Here is an 18,359-nt window from a genome sequence, read left to right on the forward strand (position 1 = left end):
GGGGAACGAGAAGTAATTTTGGTATAATTGAAGTTAAGGAAGTAGGTTGAGTGGTAGGCAGAAGCCAGGTTCAGAAGAGCTATGTATTCTTGAAATGAATGCAGTTCTAGCCGAGAGTATAAGTTTGAGAGCTGCAAATAGATATTTTGGAAAGCTAATAAGAAAGGGATAAAAGGCTTCCCCAAAGAGTGACCTGTACAGGTTGGTCCTTCAAATAGATATTTTTCCCAGAGTGTCTGTTAAGAAGAATCATTAATGCAACAGTTTACCAATTAGCCTTTTTATCTCCTCCAATCTTTCTTTATAATAGTAGTAGTATTACATTTAGCATGTGTAAGAGTTCAGATAAATCTAACACAGTTATCCTTAATTATGAAAAATCGTGGCAGCATTCTATTCTCAGTAAAAAGGTAAGACATGAGATAGTAAAAAGAAGAGGAAATTTTTCTTTGTTTCACAGACACTTTTTATAGCACTTCCTGTGTGTCATGCACTATTCTGAGTGCTTTGCAAATACTGCCTCATTATCCTCATAACAACCCATGGATTCAGTATTGTCCATTCTACAGGCAAGACTGAGTAACTTGCCCATAGTCACACAGCTAGTAAGTGGCAGAGCTAGAATCCAAAATCAGGTAGTCCAGCTCCCAAGTCCGTGTTGGAACCCACTATGTGTGCTGCCTCCGATTTGGGTGTTTCAGCTTCTCAGAGAATTATTCTAGAGTAGAGGTCCAGGGATAGTCTTCAGGGTGTCCTGAAATCCCTGAAATTGTTTGTGGAAGTGTTGCATGTACATTTTTCAAGAAGAGCATTCATAGCTTTCATCTATTTGTCAAAAGGGTCTACAAGGCAAAATGGTTCAGCACCACTGATCTAGAGGGCTTTCACATGCCTTTTTCATTGTTAAGGAGCTCTAATTGAAATAAGTTGCTCAGAAAAAAATGTTTAGAAGCCCATTCAAACTTCTTAGGTGATATTGTTCTGTAATTAATTGCTTATCTGATTGATCTTCCTAGGAACTCCTTCCAAAATATATATACCAGGTCCTAGATTTAGAGATTGCTAATTCTTTTATACAGAGTAGGGCCCTGGCATCTATTTTGAAAAACCTCCCCAGATGATTCTTCTATAAGCCTTTGGTTAAGAACCACTAATATTATCCCCATGGAGGACAAGGGATGATATTTTCTGTTTTCTTTCTTGTATCTCAGATTTTTGGACATAGTAAACATTAATAAATGTTCAAATGATGGCACATTGTAAGATATGACTGCTTTATACTTGAAGATGACAGTAATGATAATCACTTTATTGATATTCATTTCACATAAGACCTTTATGTGACCCACCACTAGCCCACCCCCATAACCCCATTTTCATTTCTAAATGTTCTTTAGAAAGCCCGGCACTAGTCTCAAGGTCATCTTGATACCCTTATTCAAAGTAAGAGTAGTACTTCTCTCATTGCTGAGTACCAGATGAATTTAAAAAACACCTCTTTCCCAGAAGCCCACAGCTGGTATAAATCTTTTGAAGTGGTGCTCTAGTACATCTTAAAGAATGTCTTGGGTCCTTGTTTCCTGAGATTAGTTACTCTGCTTAAATTCACCAGACTCAAGCTTTTGAGAATCCTTCTATTTCCACATTTTGGGCGTCAGACTATGTGATATGGTTCAAAAACGTCTAGGGTTGGTAATTGAAAGATTAATAGTACAAGTTATAAGGAAAGTTATTGGATGGATTCTTTTTGAAGAGGAACAGAAAAGCTGTGTTGGAAGAGGAAATAAAGGTACTATTATGGTCAGGAAGATGTGTTGACAAGAAATGTAATAGGACTGGAAGTACTTCAGAAAGAATATTTGAATTTCATAGCCAAAGTTTTGATGAAGAAATAGGTATGCTGTGTTTTGTTTTGTTTCAAAAAAAAAAAAAAAAAAAAAAAAAAAGCTGAGGGACTGACGGGAGGGGGACAGGGGCTGATTGTGATACTATACAAGCACTTTTTTCCTTGATTTTTTTTAAAAGGGAAAGCGAGAAAGAAATAGGCATAGTTACTGATCATAGAACTTGCCCAAAGAAATGTTTTCCTGCAGTGCCAAGAAATAGATGGAAAAGTCATTAGGGACAGAAACCAGTGAGAAGTGGTTCCAAGCAATTCTCCTCCTCCTCTGTCTCCTTACAGTCTGTGGCTCCTGTAATCTGCTGCAGTGGAATCTGCCTTTTCCTGAGTATACACCAGTCAGTGTTGCCCCCAAATCAAAGTACTTACTGGGGCTGTTTAAAGAATATAAACATCATGCTCTGAATTGAGCAGACCATGGTAGCATCACAGTCTACCTAAATCAAAAGCTTGTATTGCGAGAAGAAAACTCATTTCTTTGCTTGTCTGAAGGCTTTTCCTTCTTATAGCCATCAGACATACCACTGTTTGACCCAACAAACTTTTCCCACCAAGGACCTAGGAAGTAAGATTATATAAGAAACAACTTTTAAACCATTATCTAAAAAAGGTAAGAGACAATATGGCACTAGTTATTGTGGAGAGAGAAAAAGGGGAAAAAAAAACCCACCAAGGTTTAGGGTCAGATAGATCTGAATTTAAATCCTAGGTCTTCTGTGTGCTAGCAGTGTGACCCTGAATGTTACTTAATCTTCCTAAACCTCACTCTCCTCATCTGTGAAATGAGAGGGGAATGATACCTACTTTGTTTAGGATAGTTATAACAAGGATTAGAAATAATATCAATAGTAGGTACTTAATAAGTGGTAGCGGCTACAGTTAATAATCATAGAAATGAAAAACAACTGCATAGATTATTCTGGGTATATAGAAGTTGTGCCTTGAAGACAGCCCTTCTGGAGAGAGGTAATGTTGCAGGTTATCACAGTGCTATGACAGTGGAATGAGTAAAGATGTGCTTGGCACTGTATGGACTGGTGTGCTCCTTGATTTTGAGGGTCCTGCACTGTCCAAATACGGTTGTATATTTCTAGACACATAACTGTTCTTTCCCTCCTACCTGGCTTCCTATGATGTCTTAATTTTCCCTTGTTACTTTCCTGGCAGGTGGCTGTGAAAAACAATATCGATGTCTTCTACTTCAGCTGCCTGATCCCACTCAACGTGCTTTTTGTAGAAGACGGCAAAATGGGTAAGTGCGTCCTTCTGCCTAATATACCTTTGCCCCTCCTTTGAATGTCAGGCAGAGCATAGCCCTAGAGGTACAGATTATTTTGAGGTTTAAAAAATGGACTAAAACACTTAAAATTGCTAACTATTTATTGGCCTGAGTCACAGTCATTCTTGCTTTGTGAATGTTCTCTAGATCAGAATGCCCATTATCTGAGTACCCAGGAAATAAAATAAAAGGTTGGTGCCAGGAGGATATGGATTTGAATCTCAGCTCTGCCATTTATTAGTTGTGTGACTGTGGGCAAGGTGTTTAACTATTTTGACTTTGTTTCCAAGTTTGCAAAGTGGAAATAGTTTTTATAACAACTTAATGAGATAAATACACATAAATATAGCATGTAGTCCTGTGCTAAGTTCTTAGTGCCTCAAAATAAAAATTCAATAATTTGTAATAAGCCTTTAGTACTTCTCATGTGGCTATTGTTATTTCTCTCTTCCCTTACTTATAAAACCACCATCTAATAAAGCTAGCTTATATTGGTGTATATTGTATTGGTACTTGATTGATTTGATTCTCACAGTGGCTCTTTGGGTAAGCAGAACAGATGTAATGAGATATGAAGAAATTAAGGCTTAGAAAGATCCCAAGACTTACTCAGTCATCCAAATAGGAAAACAGTGGAGCCAAAACTAAAGCTTAGATGGTCTGACTCAAATTCTTTCTATTGTATCCCAGTGCTACTAGTGTGCAGTTAATTGACCTGGAATGTAGCACCTCTGCATAGCTAAGAATTGGCTTCATTCCCAGGTTGCTGCTAGCTAGCTGTGTTATCGAGAGCCAACCCCACAAAGGAGAAATGGTGTGCGGCATCAGATGTCAGAATACCAACAGACTGTGCACATCACTCCTTTCCCACTTGTTCCCCATACAGAGCGCCAGGTCTTCCTTGCAACATGGAAAGATATTCCCAATGAAAATGAACTTCAGTTTCAGATTAAGGAATGTCATTTAAATGCTGGTGAGTAGTGAAGTGATTCAATTCATTTTCATCTTAGCAAATCAGATTAGATATTTGAAAATTATATCTTTCCCTTACCTGCCTCTTCTTTCTACATCTACCTTGTTTCTAATGATTAGATGGCAGATACATTACTTTGCAAACCTGTCTTTAAAAACTTGGGGATGTTTTGATATAGGTACTACTTTTTAAAGGAAAAAACTAAAATGGGTCTGTCTACCTAATTCTTCAATAATTGAAGACATCAGTCATGTTACATGAACATCCTAAGCATCAAGTAATTAAAGTAGCAGTTGAAGATGTGTACTCTCCTGAAAGTTGGAAAGGATGTTCCTTCTTTTATAGCAACCATCTGTATCGGAGGAAAGGTAGCTCTCTGAGATTCTGTGTTTAGAATCCTGTGTTTATAATTAAACTAGAATACAGTATAGTCAATAAAAACCTAGTTGGTAACCTTTTTTTTTCCTGCCTTATGTCTGCTTTCATGTGTCCATACTAACTTCTTTAATCACCAGTAAAAAGCCCTAGACCCTTTTGAAGTTATTGTATTACTCTAATAGAACATAAAAGAGGTAACCCAAGAGAAGGAACGATAGCAGCTATCAGTCCTTAGGGCTTTGTTTCACTGAAGGAGCCCCTGAGCTCTTCAGAGTCTTGCCTTTGTTCCATTCTCTTTTTTGAGGTTAGTACAAGGCTTTATGAGCTTGAATGAAAGTAAGCCTTGGTGCTGGGACAGTTCCTCCTCTTTCCTCACTTAACATCATTTCCTTCTCCATTCGTTGGTGGCTCTCATAAGGGGGTTTTCAGCATGCTGCCATCCTCTCATTGCAGCTGGAGCATAACATAGCATTGGAAGAGGGAGATGATGTGGCAGTTAAGAAAGAAAAGAAAAATGAAAATCACTGTCTTTTCATTCTGACCTTTTGTTTTTAATTTTAGCTTATTGGGACTCCATGATGTATTCATCTTGTGTGTTCAGACAAATCTTTTGTTATAGGGCTTTTGAAATCCAGCTGGATAGTAGTCAGCCTCCTGCTTTGATACCTCTTTTAAATGCGATGGACTTATAGGTCCTCTCTGAGATTTTCAGGCGGCTAAAGCCCTGTTTGAGCCCTCAGAAATAAAAGACAGGCAGACTGGCATCTGAGTATAGAAGCTTAAGGTGGAAGTTTTCCTATGATAATAATCATCTAACTTCTCCTGAGCCCTTAGAGAGATGTTTGAGGAGAGAGACTTCATAATCTCCATCACAATAATGAGTTAGTTCAGGAATACCACATATCTGCCTTTTTTCTAGCATATTCTCAATCTGGATTTCTCACCCTGCCTAATTAGGCATGTGTTAAACAAAACCAGAGTTTTCTGTACTTTACAAAAATTCACACTCAAATTGAGCTTCTTTTTGTGTCTTGCTTTGGGTAAGATGGCAGTGTTATCTATCCCTTTCTTTGAGGCTCTTTGGTCAGTTATCACAAACCTCATTTGATGAGTAAGGGTGGTTGGACACCTTTCTGTAGATTAAGAAGTTCTTCAGGCACTGATCGTGTGCAGACTCAACAGTTGTTAGTGGTGACAGCCAGAGTGGATCCTGTTGGAAAAGCAGCCCCTGTGCCCAGCTTGGAAGAGACCAGGCCACAGTTACAGTCACCCTTGTGGTAAAGTTGGTCCACTGTTCCTAAGAACATTTGTCCCTCAATAAAAAGGGTTCTGTGGTCAATTAAATTTGAAAAAATACAGCATACGTTTGCCTCTCATAGAAATTGCCATTGCATATTAGGACAATAAAAGTTCTGAGAAATCCTATGTTGAGGAAACCTGTTTAACCCGCTGTCAGCTGAATTTATTTGACATGAAACTTAAAATTACAAAATGCTTATTAACATCTTCTAGAACACCAGTGTTCTTGAACATGATCTGGGAAATGCTGGTCTATAGAGAACAGAGAAAGGCCAGAGTAATTGGAAAGCAGGTTTGGTTTCAGTGGTGCTACATGAAGGAGACAGGCTTTTTCAATAAAGAAAATGGAAGTTTGGGTGACCAGGGGCTTTAGTCTGGCCTGCCAAAATAATAGAAAGAAAAAATCCCCCTGCTTCCAGATTGGAGTCATGAACCCTTATTGCATCTTTGTTATATGTTTGTCATCTTGCCAAAGAGGAGGTGTCTGGCCTTTCTCCCAGTGGGACTGTGTTGTCTGATGTAGCTAGGAACAGTTTCTCAGAGTAAATTCAGTTTTGATCAATTCTGCCATCACCAGAATAGCACATGGAACTTGGGGGGAAAAAGCCACTTTCTTTTCTCCAGGAGCTGAAGACCATCATTCTTCCACACTAAATCACTGCTAATCTTTCAAGACCACATCCTGCAACTAATCCTTTATATTTATAGCCTTTCCTTTGACTCTACCCCAAGCTGTGTTCTGCCCTGGCCTTTACATTTCTTTATAGTTTTGTGGGCTCTATTAACATGAATATTTTCAGTTTTGGTGCCTTCTGATTCAACACCCTGGGTCTAGCTGAGAGCTAAAAATACCATCCTTTCCAGCTGATCTGCCCTAGTCACAATAGCACCAACACTTTAAATAGCTTTTCTGTGCCAGCATAGACATTTGACAGATGGAACTAACACTCTGAGGGCTTACAGGAAGTCACAGGCTTTTAAAGGACTTACCAACCTAGCATTGAGCCTTTGCTTTGTTCTTCTCTTTCTAGAGAATGAAGAAGAAAGAAACCCTCTAACCAAGTCTTTAATAATCAATCAGATTTTAATAGAAAGTTGTATGTGATAAGAATGCTTATGGTACCACTAGTTGTGTGTAAATACTAGAAAATATGAGATCAGAAAGGCACAAATGTATGGGACTCTCTGCTTTCTAGAATGTTCATCTCTATGGCTATCAAGAAATCTATATGATTTTGTTTTGCATCTTATCATTACAGCTGCATTTGGGTTAGTATGTATTTGGGATCCCTATCATAAGTGTTTAAGAAATAGTTTCATCCCCACCCATATACAGAAATGAATCTTTCCGGCAGGCAGTTCTATTAATCTCTTTAAAATTGTTAAACATTCAGACATGATACATCTGTCTTACACTAATTAGGCACTATAGTAAGAGAAGAATATTTCTTCTGGCATGGGACTTGGTAAGGTCTTTGTTTTGTCATGGCTGTCCCAATCCTTTGGAACATTTCAAAAATAGAAACTTTCTTAGCTAGTACTTAATATAGTTTGGTTGCTCAAATGATGAGAGGTCATAGTAGTTTTAAACTTAATAATGAATACCACAGCTGGGCCTCAAATGCAAATTCCCCCATTCCCACAGTCTAATAAGAGTTGCCCATTTATTGTGCTAGAAGAGGTATGACCTTAAAGTAGATAGGTGAAGGAAAGGAAGGGAAGAAGGGACACATCCAAACATCTAAGATGTCAAGTCCTAGACCCAAAGAGCCAAATTTGGGGAAGGAGACAAACGGACCAGAAGAAATCACATATTATAGCAAGTAAAATCACATACTGAATGAAGCAAGTATAACCCTATTTGACCATCTTTTTCTACTTTCTGCGTTGGGACCAATCTCAGTGTTTTAGGCCTCAGGTGTTATTATCAGCATACAAAGAAACAGTATATCCTCATTCTCAAAGTCTTACAACTGCAAAATTCCATCATGTTTTCCGGTCTGACTGGGAAGCCTCCTTACATCTGGCTTCCATTGCTATTTTTAATAAGTTCATTTAGCAGACTCACTATCCTGCAGTCTATAAATCCCCAAACTCATACCTGATCTCTAATATTGATAAGAATTGATTGACCTATTTATGTTATAGAAACCTCCCTTCATTCTTTCTTCTGATAGAAATCACAGTACAGCTGTTCAGTGGGAACAGAGCCAGGTTCCTGGCCAGAATGCTTCCAAATGTATTCAGGTTAAATCCATTAACTTGCTTATCCTACCTGGCTGTTTGTTGTGTTCTAATTCTGGAAAGGAGTGAATGTGCATGCATGTATATATATGGGTTCTTCCATTTCCTAGCCTATCAGTCTCTTACATAGGTAGTAGAATCACAAGAAGTCTGTAGAAATCTAGGCCTTGCTATATATATATAGTCTGGAAGATGTTTATGTCAATTCAACAAGGTGTCTCTTCAGCAAAGGCTCCTACTGTGTGTGTTCTGTTTGCCTGGGAAATGGGCAAGAGCCTTTAAAGTTAGGAATGACTTTTACAACTTAAAGCAAATCCTGTCAAAAGGCATTAGCCCAACTCCAGCTGATGACATTGCCTAGCAACCCAGTCTAAGTTGTAAGAGTCCTTCATTGTGGGAACCAAGATGACAACCATGAAGACCTGACCCCTCAGAAGGAGATTTTAAAAAGCCATATTGAGGACCTTTCCTCCAGCAGTAATGCAAATAACTACCCCAAGATATACTTTTTGTCTCCTCAAACAGAGTCAGTTCTTAAATTATAACTACCCTGCTTGGTGTTAGTGAAAACCAAGGAAATAAAAGAGGGGAAAAGTAAGTATTAACTAACCATTAAAATATTTAATGAATGGGACTTCAGTGCCTCTTCCCCTGAGCTGTCACTGGTGTGGATGTGGGAGAAAGACATCGGGATAAGAACTGCCTCCAAAATTCACCCACATCTAAGTAGTTTTTAATGCCTGTGGCATTGTGTACATATTGACGTCACCAACACCTGAGACAGAGGCTTATTGAACAGATACTGATGGCAAGTACCTATTGTGTTCCAGATAATGAGGGAAGCACAGTGATGAAAAACTCCAAAATCCCTGTGCTCAGAGAGCTTACCATCTAGGTGATTAGAGAGATCATCTACCATGCCGACCTTTTGCTAGAGAGCTTAATAGAAGATGACAATTTTATGTGGGGAGAATCTAGTTTCTGAAGTAGGCATGGGTAATTTGAATTCCTGTCAGAAATTAAGGTAATAAACTATCAACCAAAAAAGCAGTTTTTATCATTTCTATTAAAGTTTCTGTGATGCTGAAAAATCTTTCATACTAGCAGTAAGAGAACATGGAGAGAGAAATGACCTTTAATTATGGAAACTTATGTCTCTTTGGTGCTGTAGTTATGAGAAAGAGCCAAAACACCAACCTGTTCTTAACCTCATTTCATGACTGCCAAGGCCTCGATTATGACCATCAGCATCAGCTGGGCTTTCAGGGCCTTATAGCAATCACCTTTGCACAACATCAAAGCCTCTTGTTGAGACAGGTTGTGTCATTATTAATTTGAAGGCATGGTGTTCCCTAAAGGCTTAAGAGATCATTTGCCTGTGTTTAAAAAAGAATCAAAGGTAAACATCCAAATTAATAGATTTGACTTGCAGGATTTCTGCAACTCTTCTCTGATCCTGGCAGCTGAGGCCAAGAGTGGCACACAGTGAAATGGTAGTGACTCAGATAAGTAGTGGTGTGGAATTTGCTTGTCAGTCTGTGTATCCCCACCAGTCTGGGACCAGCATTCCAGAAACAAATACCAATGACAGTCACTGTGCCATACCTGTTTTTGTCTTTGTCCTCTTCAAAGCATTTGTACCTGTCTAGCACCTAGTTAGGGGTTACCAACTCCTTAGATCCACCATTCCACAGTCTCCACAGGTAAGTCTTGACGTAATGCTTGGTATGACTTGTTATGGAACTTGAGCACATTGCAAGGATGTCAGAAAAGAGTTAACCCACATTTGTTTGAGATTTTAACTAATGTGTTGGCTTTTCAATCTGCATTTTCTAGACACTGTTTCCAGCAAATTGCAAAACAACAATGTTTATACTATTGCCAAGAGGAATGTGGAAGGGCAGGACATGCTGTACCAATCACTGAAGCTCACTAATGGCATTTGGATTTTGGCTGAGCTACGTATCCAGCCAGGAAACCCCAATTATACGGTAAGGCCTTTCCCAGAATGGACGAGATGGGTTAGAGGAGGAAGGTAAGAGCCCTTTCATTTTTTCTTAGCACCCTGGAAAGACCTGGAGGGAGAGCATCTGACTCAAAATGTCCAAAACAAGCAGTCAATGAAGAAGTCCCCAGTTGCCTGGTGGAGCACATTCTCTGCATTGTCTGTCCCATCCAACAGGCACGGTGCTTCTGGCAGCAAGAAGGGCTTCCAATCCATACCCCTTCCTGCTACATTCAGAGTTGCTCACAATACTTGGCAACTTCACCCTCAATATCTGTTAATACTTATCTTGCATATTTGTGCATGTAGTATTATGACAAGTTGCTAAGAAGATGATTTACATAGCTAATTTCTAGAAGGCCTTTCCTACTTTTGGCATTCATGAACTAAGGACATCAGAGTCATAAGCACATGAGCCTTTTTCAGCAGCACTGTGTGACCTAAATACTTGATGTGAAATATAAGGCAAAATGGAACACACCTTTGGCAGCCTCTAAGGGGACTTTAGTTTGAAAAACTTCCTTCAGTAGCACACTAGGGTAAAATAAAAATTCTGGTGGTACTTTGTAGGGCAGGGGCAATTCCTTTGTTAAACAACAAAGGTCTATACTTTAAGTATTGGGCATTTGCTCATTGTTGTAAAATATGGTCTCCTAATAGGTCACTGCTTGTCATTTGCATTTTAAAAAGTAAAAGAAAGACCTTTGGGGACAGGGTAGCCATCTTATTCCTCTGTTATGTTCAAGATTTTTTAGGCCCTTTTGAAGGGGAGGAGACAGGAAATTGATGTAGGGGCATTAAATTCAATATTGATTAACTCCTGAGGAAGCTGAACAGTAAGTAGATTGAGGGAGCCTTTTAGCCATTGAGCTGTGAAAATTCTACGCAGCCCCGTTACTTAATTTTGACAGCCAACCCTGTTTTTACCAGCATACCTCAAGAGAGCAGTACCAAACAGAACTAAGCATTCTTGGTGCTTCCCCAATACAATAGTTCCCTCCCTTGAAGTAAACTGGAATAGCGTGTGTGTGTGAGCTTTTGAGTCCTGTCAAACTAGCATTTGTGAGCTGGAAAACTTCAAGCTTTTGCTATAAAGTGTACACTCCTCCCACCCATCCCCTCTACCACTAGTCTCTCATCATTTTGGGAGAGTAACCTACCCTGCCATTTACCTTGAGTTTCCCAAGAAAGGAAAGCCCCTCTGTGCGATACCTAGAGGGATGGGTCTTCACTGAAAAATCAAGGTTTGTACAATAACTCTATTTACTTCCCTAAAACTTGCTCAGTGTTTTCTACCTATGAAACACCACGTCCCCCTCTTCACCCTAAACATACTTTGTTCTGGTTATGAATTAGGGTTGAAGCACCAGGTATTTGGGCTTGTGCTAGGAAGTGGAGATTTGCTTTAGTAGAACTTCCATTAACCCAGTCCCATACCCTAACCTGTTGATGATCCTTCAGTTACCTGTGATGATTCTGCCAATGATGACCACTTAATTCTTAGAGAACAAGATTAGTCATGAATAAGAATTTTAAAGAAAATCCTGGTAGTAACTTTAGTGAAAAGGCAGGAGGTATTGATAGCAGCATTATTCACAATAGCCAAAAAGTGAAAGCAGCCCAAGTGTCCATCAATAGGTGAATGGATGAACAAAATCTTTGTTCATACAATGAATATTATTCAGCCATAAAAAGGAATGAAGTTCTTATACTTGCTACAACATGGATGAACTTTGAAGACATCATGTTGCATGAAATAAGTCAGACCCAAAGGACAAATATTGTATGATCTCACGTCTATGAAATATCTAGAATAAGCAAATTGAGAGACAGAGGGTAGATTACAGGTTACCAGTGGCTGGGGTTAGGCGTGGGGATGGGGAGTTATTGTTTAATGAGTACAGGGTTTCTGTTTGGGATGATTAAAGTTTTGGTAATGGGTGTTAGTGATAGTGCAATATTTTGAATGTAATTAATACCACTGAATTGTGTACTTGGAAGTGGTTAAAATGCGAGTTTTTGAGGCATATATATGTTACTACAATATAACGCTAGAAAAGCAGGAAGTGATTCCAGATCCTAACTCAAATGGTATAAGATTGGCTTATAACTGTTAGAACTTGGGTGGGGAGTAAGAAAACATTTTCATACACACACACATGCATGCATATGTGCATGTGTGTGTAAATTTTTGCCTTACCCATTCATTATTTTATTGTATACAGTCTTCCATCTCAGCTAAATTAAAGAAGCATTATTACCCCCATTTACAGACAAGGAAACCATGGTTTAAGGATGATGAGTGACTTGTTCAAGAACATAAAATTTGTTGGTAGGTGAATTAAGTTAAGAATTCAGGTATTTCTTGACACAGAATTCTTTCTATTCATTAGAATAGAAAGATAGTGAGAATTTTGAAAAGAGCGTTTTAGTATCACTGTCCTAAACATGGTTCGTTAAAAATTTAACTTTTTATTTTGAAATAACTTAAGACTTAGAAGATGTTTTAAAGATTATACAAAACCAGGATATTGATATTCGTATGATATTATTAACAAAGCTACAGATTTCACCAGTTTTTACATGTATTCTTATTTTGGGGGAGTGGGAGGTAATATAGTATTATAAAATTATCACATAGACAGATTTGGATCACCACCACCACCAGTCATGACACAACTATTCCATCACCATAAAGAAACTCCCTTGTGCTACCTTTTCATAGTTAAACTCTTGTTCCAGTCCTAATTCCTGGCAACTGCTGAATCTGTACTCCATTACTATAATTTTGTCATTTTGAGTGTTATATAAATTAAATTCCTACAGCATGTATAGTCTTTTGAGGTTGTTTTTTAATCAGCATAATTCCCCAGATGTCCATCCAAATTGTCTTCATGTATCAATAGTTTGTTCTTTTTTATGGCCAAGTAGTAGTTCGTTGTAGATTACCAGTTTGTCCATTTACCTGTTGAAGGACGTTTCCTCCCCTATATTTTAGCTTTTTATTTTGAGATAATTTTAGATTCACATGCAGTTGTAAGAAATTATACCATTTACTCTTAAGTCAGTTTTCCTCAATAGTGACATCTTGCATAATTCTAGTATGACATCACAACCAGGAACTATTGGAAATACAGAACATTCTCACAAGGACTCCTCTTGGTACTGTTTTATAGCCATACCCACCACCTTCTCCCCTATATTTTTAAATGGTTTATTTGTTTATACCTTGTCTATACCCCTTTTCCTGTTCTTCATGGAAATAATGACTAGGTTCCCTCTGCCCACAAAACCATCCAAATCTCCCATCACAGCACCTGACATAGGTCTAATCCACTCCCCAAGTGGTGCTCCAGACATCAAAATCACCCAGATCCATTCCTCTGCCTCCATACTCTAAACACCCATCACATTACTGAGCTGATCTCAGCCAGGTATTGAGGAAAGAAATCTGGTTGATCCCAATTTTAATGCCTGAAGGACTGATGGCCCCTTAGACTTCAGAGGGGTTGTGTTTCTTCAAGTGCTTCCCCTCCACCTAACCCTAACCCTTATTATATTTCTATAAAGGTGAGACCGCATCTCTTTGGGTAAGTCTCATGTGGAAAGATAACTTGTCCCAGGTGAAGAAGCTTATGTTCTAGACTAGAAACCAGAACTGGTGTGTAAGCCTTGGCAGAAGAGGTTGCTCTTTCCCTTGGTGGGTCTAGATGGGCAGTTTGCCTGGGTGGTTGTTAGTTAAGATGTGGCACACAGGTAGGCTAGCAGTTTGAAAGTTAAGACCCAGAAAAGGTCTCTTTCCCCATAGGAGCCATTTAAAATAAGACCCAGAGTCCTAGCTATATTTTATGTCAGATTATTTAGATTCTTTGTTCTTTGTTAAGGGAAACTTGACTCTTTGTTAAAGGCCAGGATGGGCGGGGGGGTTTTCTCTCTCTTCCCCTAACCTCCTCCAACTCCAAAAAGCAGATGAAATGCTCAGGGTCTAAGCCCGGTTAATCCATGACTCCCCACCATTGCTAACCTTGGCAATGGGGGCTTTTATTGAGGAAGGTAACATTTCCTTACTAGTTATGAACAAAAATGAACCTCCACCTGGTAGAACTTCAGGTGTTGTTCTAAAGATGTGAAAAAATACAGGACAGTATTTTGGAAGAGAGGAACTTATTCCTCTTTAGTATGAGAGTAACTCCCTTAAGCTATTATTTCTCTTTTTAGCAGCTTCTCTTCCTTTTCTGAATGTTGACAGTAAAGAGGTTGTAGAGGAAGAACAACAGGGAGATTGAAAGTCAGGGAAAGGCCCATGGCTGCAACTTTGCCCAAAGTTAAGAGAAATTTTCCAGGCAATATTTATTCTTAAATTAGTTGTTCTGTTGCATTTATCAGACTTCTTTTCTTGACTAATCAAACAGCTGTTTTGAAAAAGCCCTGGACACTAAATATTAAACTGTAAATAAACAGATCCTCTTCTGATTTTCAATTTTCTTTTGATTTGGTTTGATTTCTTTTTTTTTAAACAAGTTTTAATTTCACTTTTAAGTTCTTAGGATATTAGCAGTTTTAAACGGTTTTTTTTTTGTTTTGTTTTGTTTTGTTTTCAATAAATTCAGGGTTAACCAATGTCTTTTTGACATTTTTTCCAAAGATGTTCTCCCCTTTTGTACTATGTTAAATTGTCCAGTCTCTAATAAGAGAATAAAGAAGTAATCTAAAATCTCATGGTGTTATATCGGTAAAGATAACTTTTGCTGATCTGCCCTAACAGACAAGAGCAATTATATTAGTAATACAAAAAAAAAAAAAAAAAAAAACTGAATTATTTCTGATTCTAGAATACATTTGCTTGCTTCTAATGTTATATTATTGTTCATATTTTGCCTAATTAAAATTTTGTCCTTGACCACATAGTGAGATTTTCAATATCAGTGTTTAAATTGGTAATTGTTAGACTAAGAGAATAGGTGATGGTAGAAGGGTAGAGCAGTCTGGGAAGAATCTGATTTGCCTGTCTGTTTAAAGAAAGATTAAGCTATTGACATGAATTGCTGTCCAGTTATATTAAGTGAATGCCTTTTTTGTGTTTGTTCTTGTTTTCCCTTCTTAACAGTGTATAATCTCCTCTTGCAGAAAGGACTAGTTTTTATTTGTTTTTTACTTGCTTATTCATCCTCCCAAAATTGGGACTCGGATAACCATCCTCTTTGTCAGTCTGAGACTAAGGCAGACAGCTGAAATATGACCATCAACAATGTAAGGGTTCTAGCCCTTTTTCATCTGGCAATAATTCCTCTGACTCTTAGCAAAGCATTAGAGCAGCTCTTCCCCTTACAATCAAGAATGCCTTGATGTTTTTAGTGTGGATTATTTCCTAACTTCATGGACCCACATAGAATGTAAGTGGAAGCACAGTACAACTTGACATTGATTATATTGAAATTCTAAAAGCTGTTAACGTGATCTGTTTGGTTATTCTAATGATAGAGCCCCCGTCCCACTGTGTCAGAAAGAGGTTTTCTTAGACCAAGTGTTTGGATGCCTTTTGCGTTAATGCCAATGTCTGTGCTCATTTTTCTTCTCCTTTTTCTCCTAACAGCTGTCGCTGAAGTGTAGAGCTCCTGAAGTCTCTCAGTACATCTATCAGGTCTACGACAGCATTTTGAAAAACTAATAGACTGGTCCAGTGCCCTCTGGCCACCCTGTGATCGGTGCAAGCCAAGAACTCTTAACTGGAAGAAATTGTATTGATGTGTAGAATCTGAACCCAAACACACTGAGGCCACCCACCAAGGTAGTGACTAGTCTAACCTGTGCTAACATTAGGGCACAACCTGTTGGATATTTTTAGCTTCCTGTGAACATTTGTTGTAACCACTGCTTCAATCACTTCCCACCTCTTGCTACCTGCTGCTGCTATATGTCCTTACTTGTGGGCTTCTCCATGCTGTACCAGTGACTGGCGTTTTCTGCACCCGCTTATGAGTGTAGTTTGATGTTTTGTAATTGAGAGCTCATTTCAAAAACAGAAAACAGAAAAAATATTAAAGCAAGGAAAAGTGTCATCGAAACATAAACTGCACTTTATTGTTTTATATTTTTGTACATATTAGGTATTGAAGGAGTAGTGTAACTGGTAGAAAGTGTTATAAACAACTGATTGTCATTAACTGCACAGTCCTGGAAGAAGAGACACTTTCTTGCCCCAGCCTGTTAGAGGTTCTCTCATCTCTGACAACCTTATCTCTAGTCATTTAGATCTTCACTGTTTTCTTCTTCTTTTCTCTTTTCTTTTCTTTTCTCTCTCTCTCTCTCTCTCTCTCTCTCTGTTTTTTAAACTCTGAATTCCTTTTCCTTGGCCAAGCATTGTGATTCATCCTGCCCCATATTATCTCAGTTGATTGCTTTGCAACTGGAAATGATGATCTTCCCTGAATGATGTTTCAGGGTACCAAAAATAGGGCCTGTCATCACCAAGGCCCAGACACCTAAGAACTCACTACATTCCTTTCCCTAAAGTAATCCATTAATAACACTGATTAAGGACTTTGAGAAGAAAGGGGGAAATACCTTCCCACCCCATCCCCGTCCTTGTATTTCTCAGTTCCATTTCTGATTGACAGTCAGTTTTTGAGTTGAAACAGACTTTACGTAATAACTTATCCTACCCTGTTTTTCTACAAAGGAGAAAGATAAAAGGCAAAAAAGGGATGGTGTTGCATGAAGCATGTCAGCTGCTGCAGAGCTGAAGCTGGGCCTCCCAAACCTTCCTCGCCGTCCTTTTCACTGCAGGCTTCTCTCTCATTGTTTGTCTTGTCCTCAAGGCCTTCCCCCTGCTTTTTCTTTGTGGCTGTTCACATATTCCATTACTGATTTTAGCACTCTATTCATTGGCATCAGGTGGCAGCAAAGTATCTTTTCAGTCACTTGAAGGTAAATCTCGATGCCAGAATGGAGTAGCTAATGTTTCCGTATATGCTCCTGGAGTCACAGCTCTTGAGGTCAGCAGGGAGGTGGGTGCAGAGATGAAGTGAGCTTTAGAGATGTTGCAAATTCAGTTTACCCTCCAGCTCTCTGATCTGCCCTTTACTCATGTTACTTAGGCTCCAAAGCAAAGTGAGATCTTGTCCCAGAGGGTCAAGCAGTTCTTGTCATCTCTGAGAAGACTGGAGGATGTGAAATCCCATCCCTTAACACAGTGGGTATGATTTCTTAATGAACACTTCATGCCCAAAACTCCAACTTATTTAACAGTGCTCACACTAATCTGTGGCCCCTTGTTGCCTTACCTGGTACCCAGTATTCAGGGTCCTTGACCAAGACTGCTTCATATCAGTCACAGAGCTTGGGGGAGTATTCCTCCAATGCAGTTCTTAAACCTTGATCATCTCCAAGAGAATTGTTGAGATGGGGAAAGGAAGTATGCTCCGCACTCACCACCCCTCAGGCACATGGGGAATAGGAAGTAGCACAGAACTGTGTGTGGGTAGGTTGGTGGTGTTTGGGGTGGAAAAGCAGGTTGATAAAGTTCCCTTGTTGGAGAATCATTCATGGAGTCAAATACAAGCAGTGAAGAAGATTCACACTACAAGTGCATCTCAAAGCAAACTGTAGTTCCAGAAGGAAGAATGTGTGTCAGTACAAGGAGACAATTCAATTTTGTACCAGGATATATCCCTCAATCCCCAAAGCTAGGCTTCTTTCAGACTCCCCACTAATGATGGTTAACAGCTACTGTTTTCAGCTGGCCTGACTGAGCCATTCTGTGAACTCTTTGCTCCTTGGGGAGGCTGTCTACATTTGCACATCTGAGCAGACTTAGGAAGGGATTCTGCATCATAGAAGAATCTCTCTCCTGCAAAGATAGAATCTGTTGCTCCACTGCAGCTTCCCTTTTGGCCTGTTTCAAGTTTGGTCGAATTGGGGAAGTGGGGTGGAGGTTGCCCTGCATTCCCCTCTCCTCTGCCTCAGTATGTCTTTGTAACTGCCAGCTGGCGTCAGTACGAGGGCAAGGGAAACAAGCACACACCCAGAATTCTTTTGCTGGTCAGAGATTCCCTGAGTGTCTGTGTTGTGAAGCTTGGGACTCAGAGAGAAATGGGGAGGGGGAGGGGTAAATGTTTCCCTAAGAATGCTTGCCATTCTTTTGTTGTCGTCGGGACCTGTCCTTGGGGAGGGTGGGAGTTGGGGGAAGCTTGACCTTGTGTCTTCGTCAATAAACTTTCATTTACACAAAATGAAGTTTGTGGTATGTACTTTGTTCCCAGAACTAACACTCTAGGGTAGT

At 39.2% G+C, this 18,359-nt stretch overlaps 1 protein-coding gene across 5 annotated transcripts in view; it reads left to right on the top strand.

Annotated features, from left to right (window-relative positions):
• Positions 1–16,149, top strand: part of AP2B1 (adaptor related protein complex 2 subunit beta 1) — a 141,656-nt gene extending 125,507 nt beyond the window's left edge. For 4 of the 5 annotated variants that reach the window (XM_037810841.1, XM_037810844.1, XM_037810842.1 and 1 more), the window contains 4 exons: positions 3,068–3,152; positions 4,066–4,152; positions 9,910–10,064; positions 15,672–15,746. In XM_037810841.1, coding sequence (XP_037666769.1) covers positions 3,068–3,152; positions 4,066–4,152; positions 9,910–10,064; positions 15,672–15,746 — 402 coding nt within the window. Of the gene's footprint in view, positions 1–3,067; positions 3,153–4,065; positions 4,153–9,909; positions 10,065–15,671 lie in introns of all 5 variants that reach the window. The other variant, XM_037810840.1, reaches the window with a different exon arrangement.
• Positions 16,150–18,359: the final 2,210 nt, after the last annotated feature.

Source organism: Choloepus didactylus, chromosome 18 (genome assembly GCF_015220235.1).
Source record: "Choloepus didactylus isolate mChoDid1 chromosome 18, mChoDid1.pri, whole genome shotgun sequence".
Classification (NCBI taxonomy): Eukaryota; Metazoa; Chordata; class Mammalia; order Pilosa; family Megalonychidae; genus Choloepus; species Choloepus didactylus.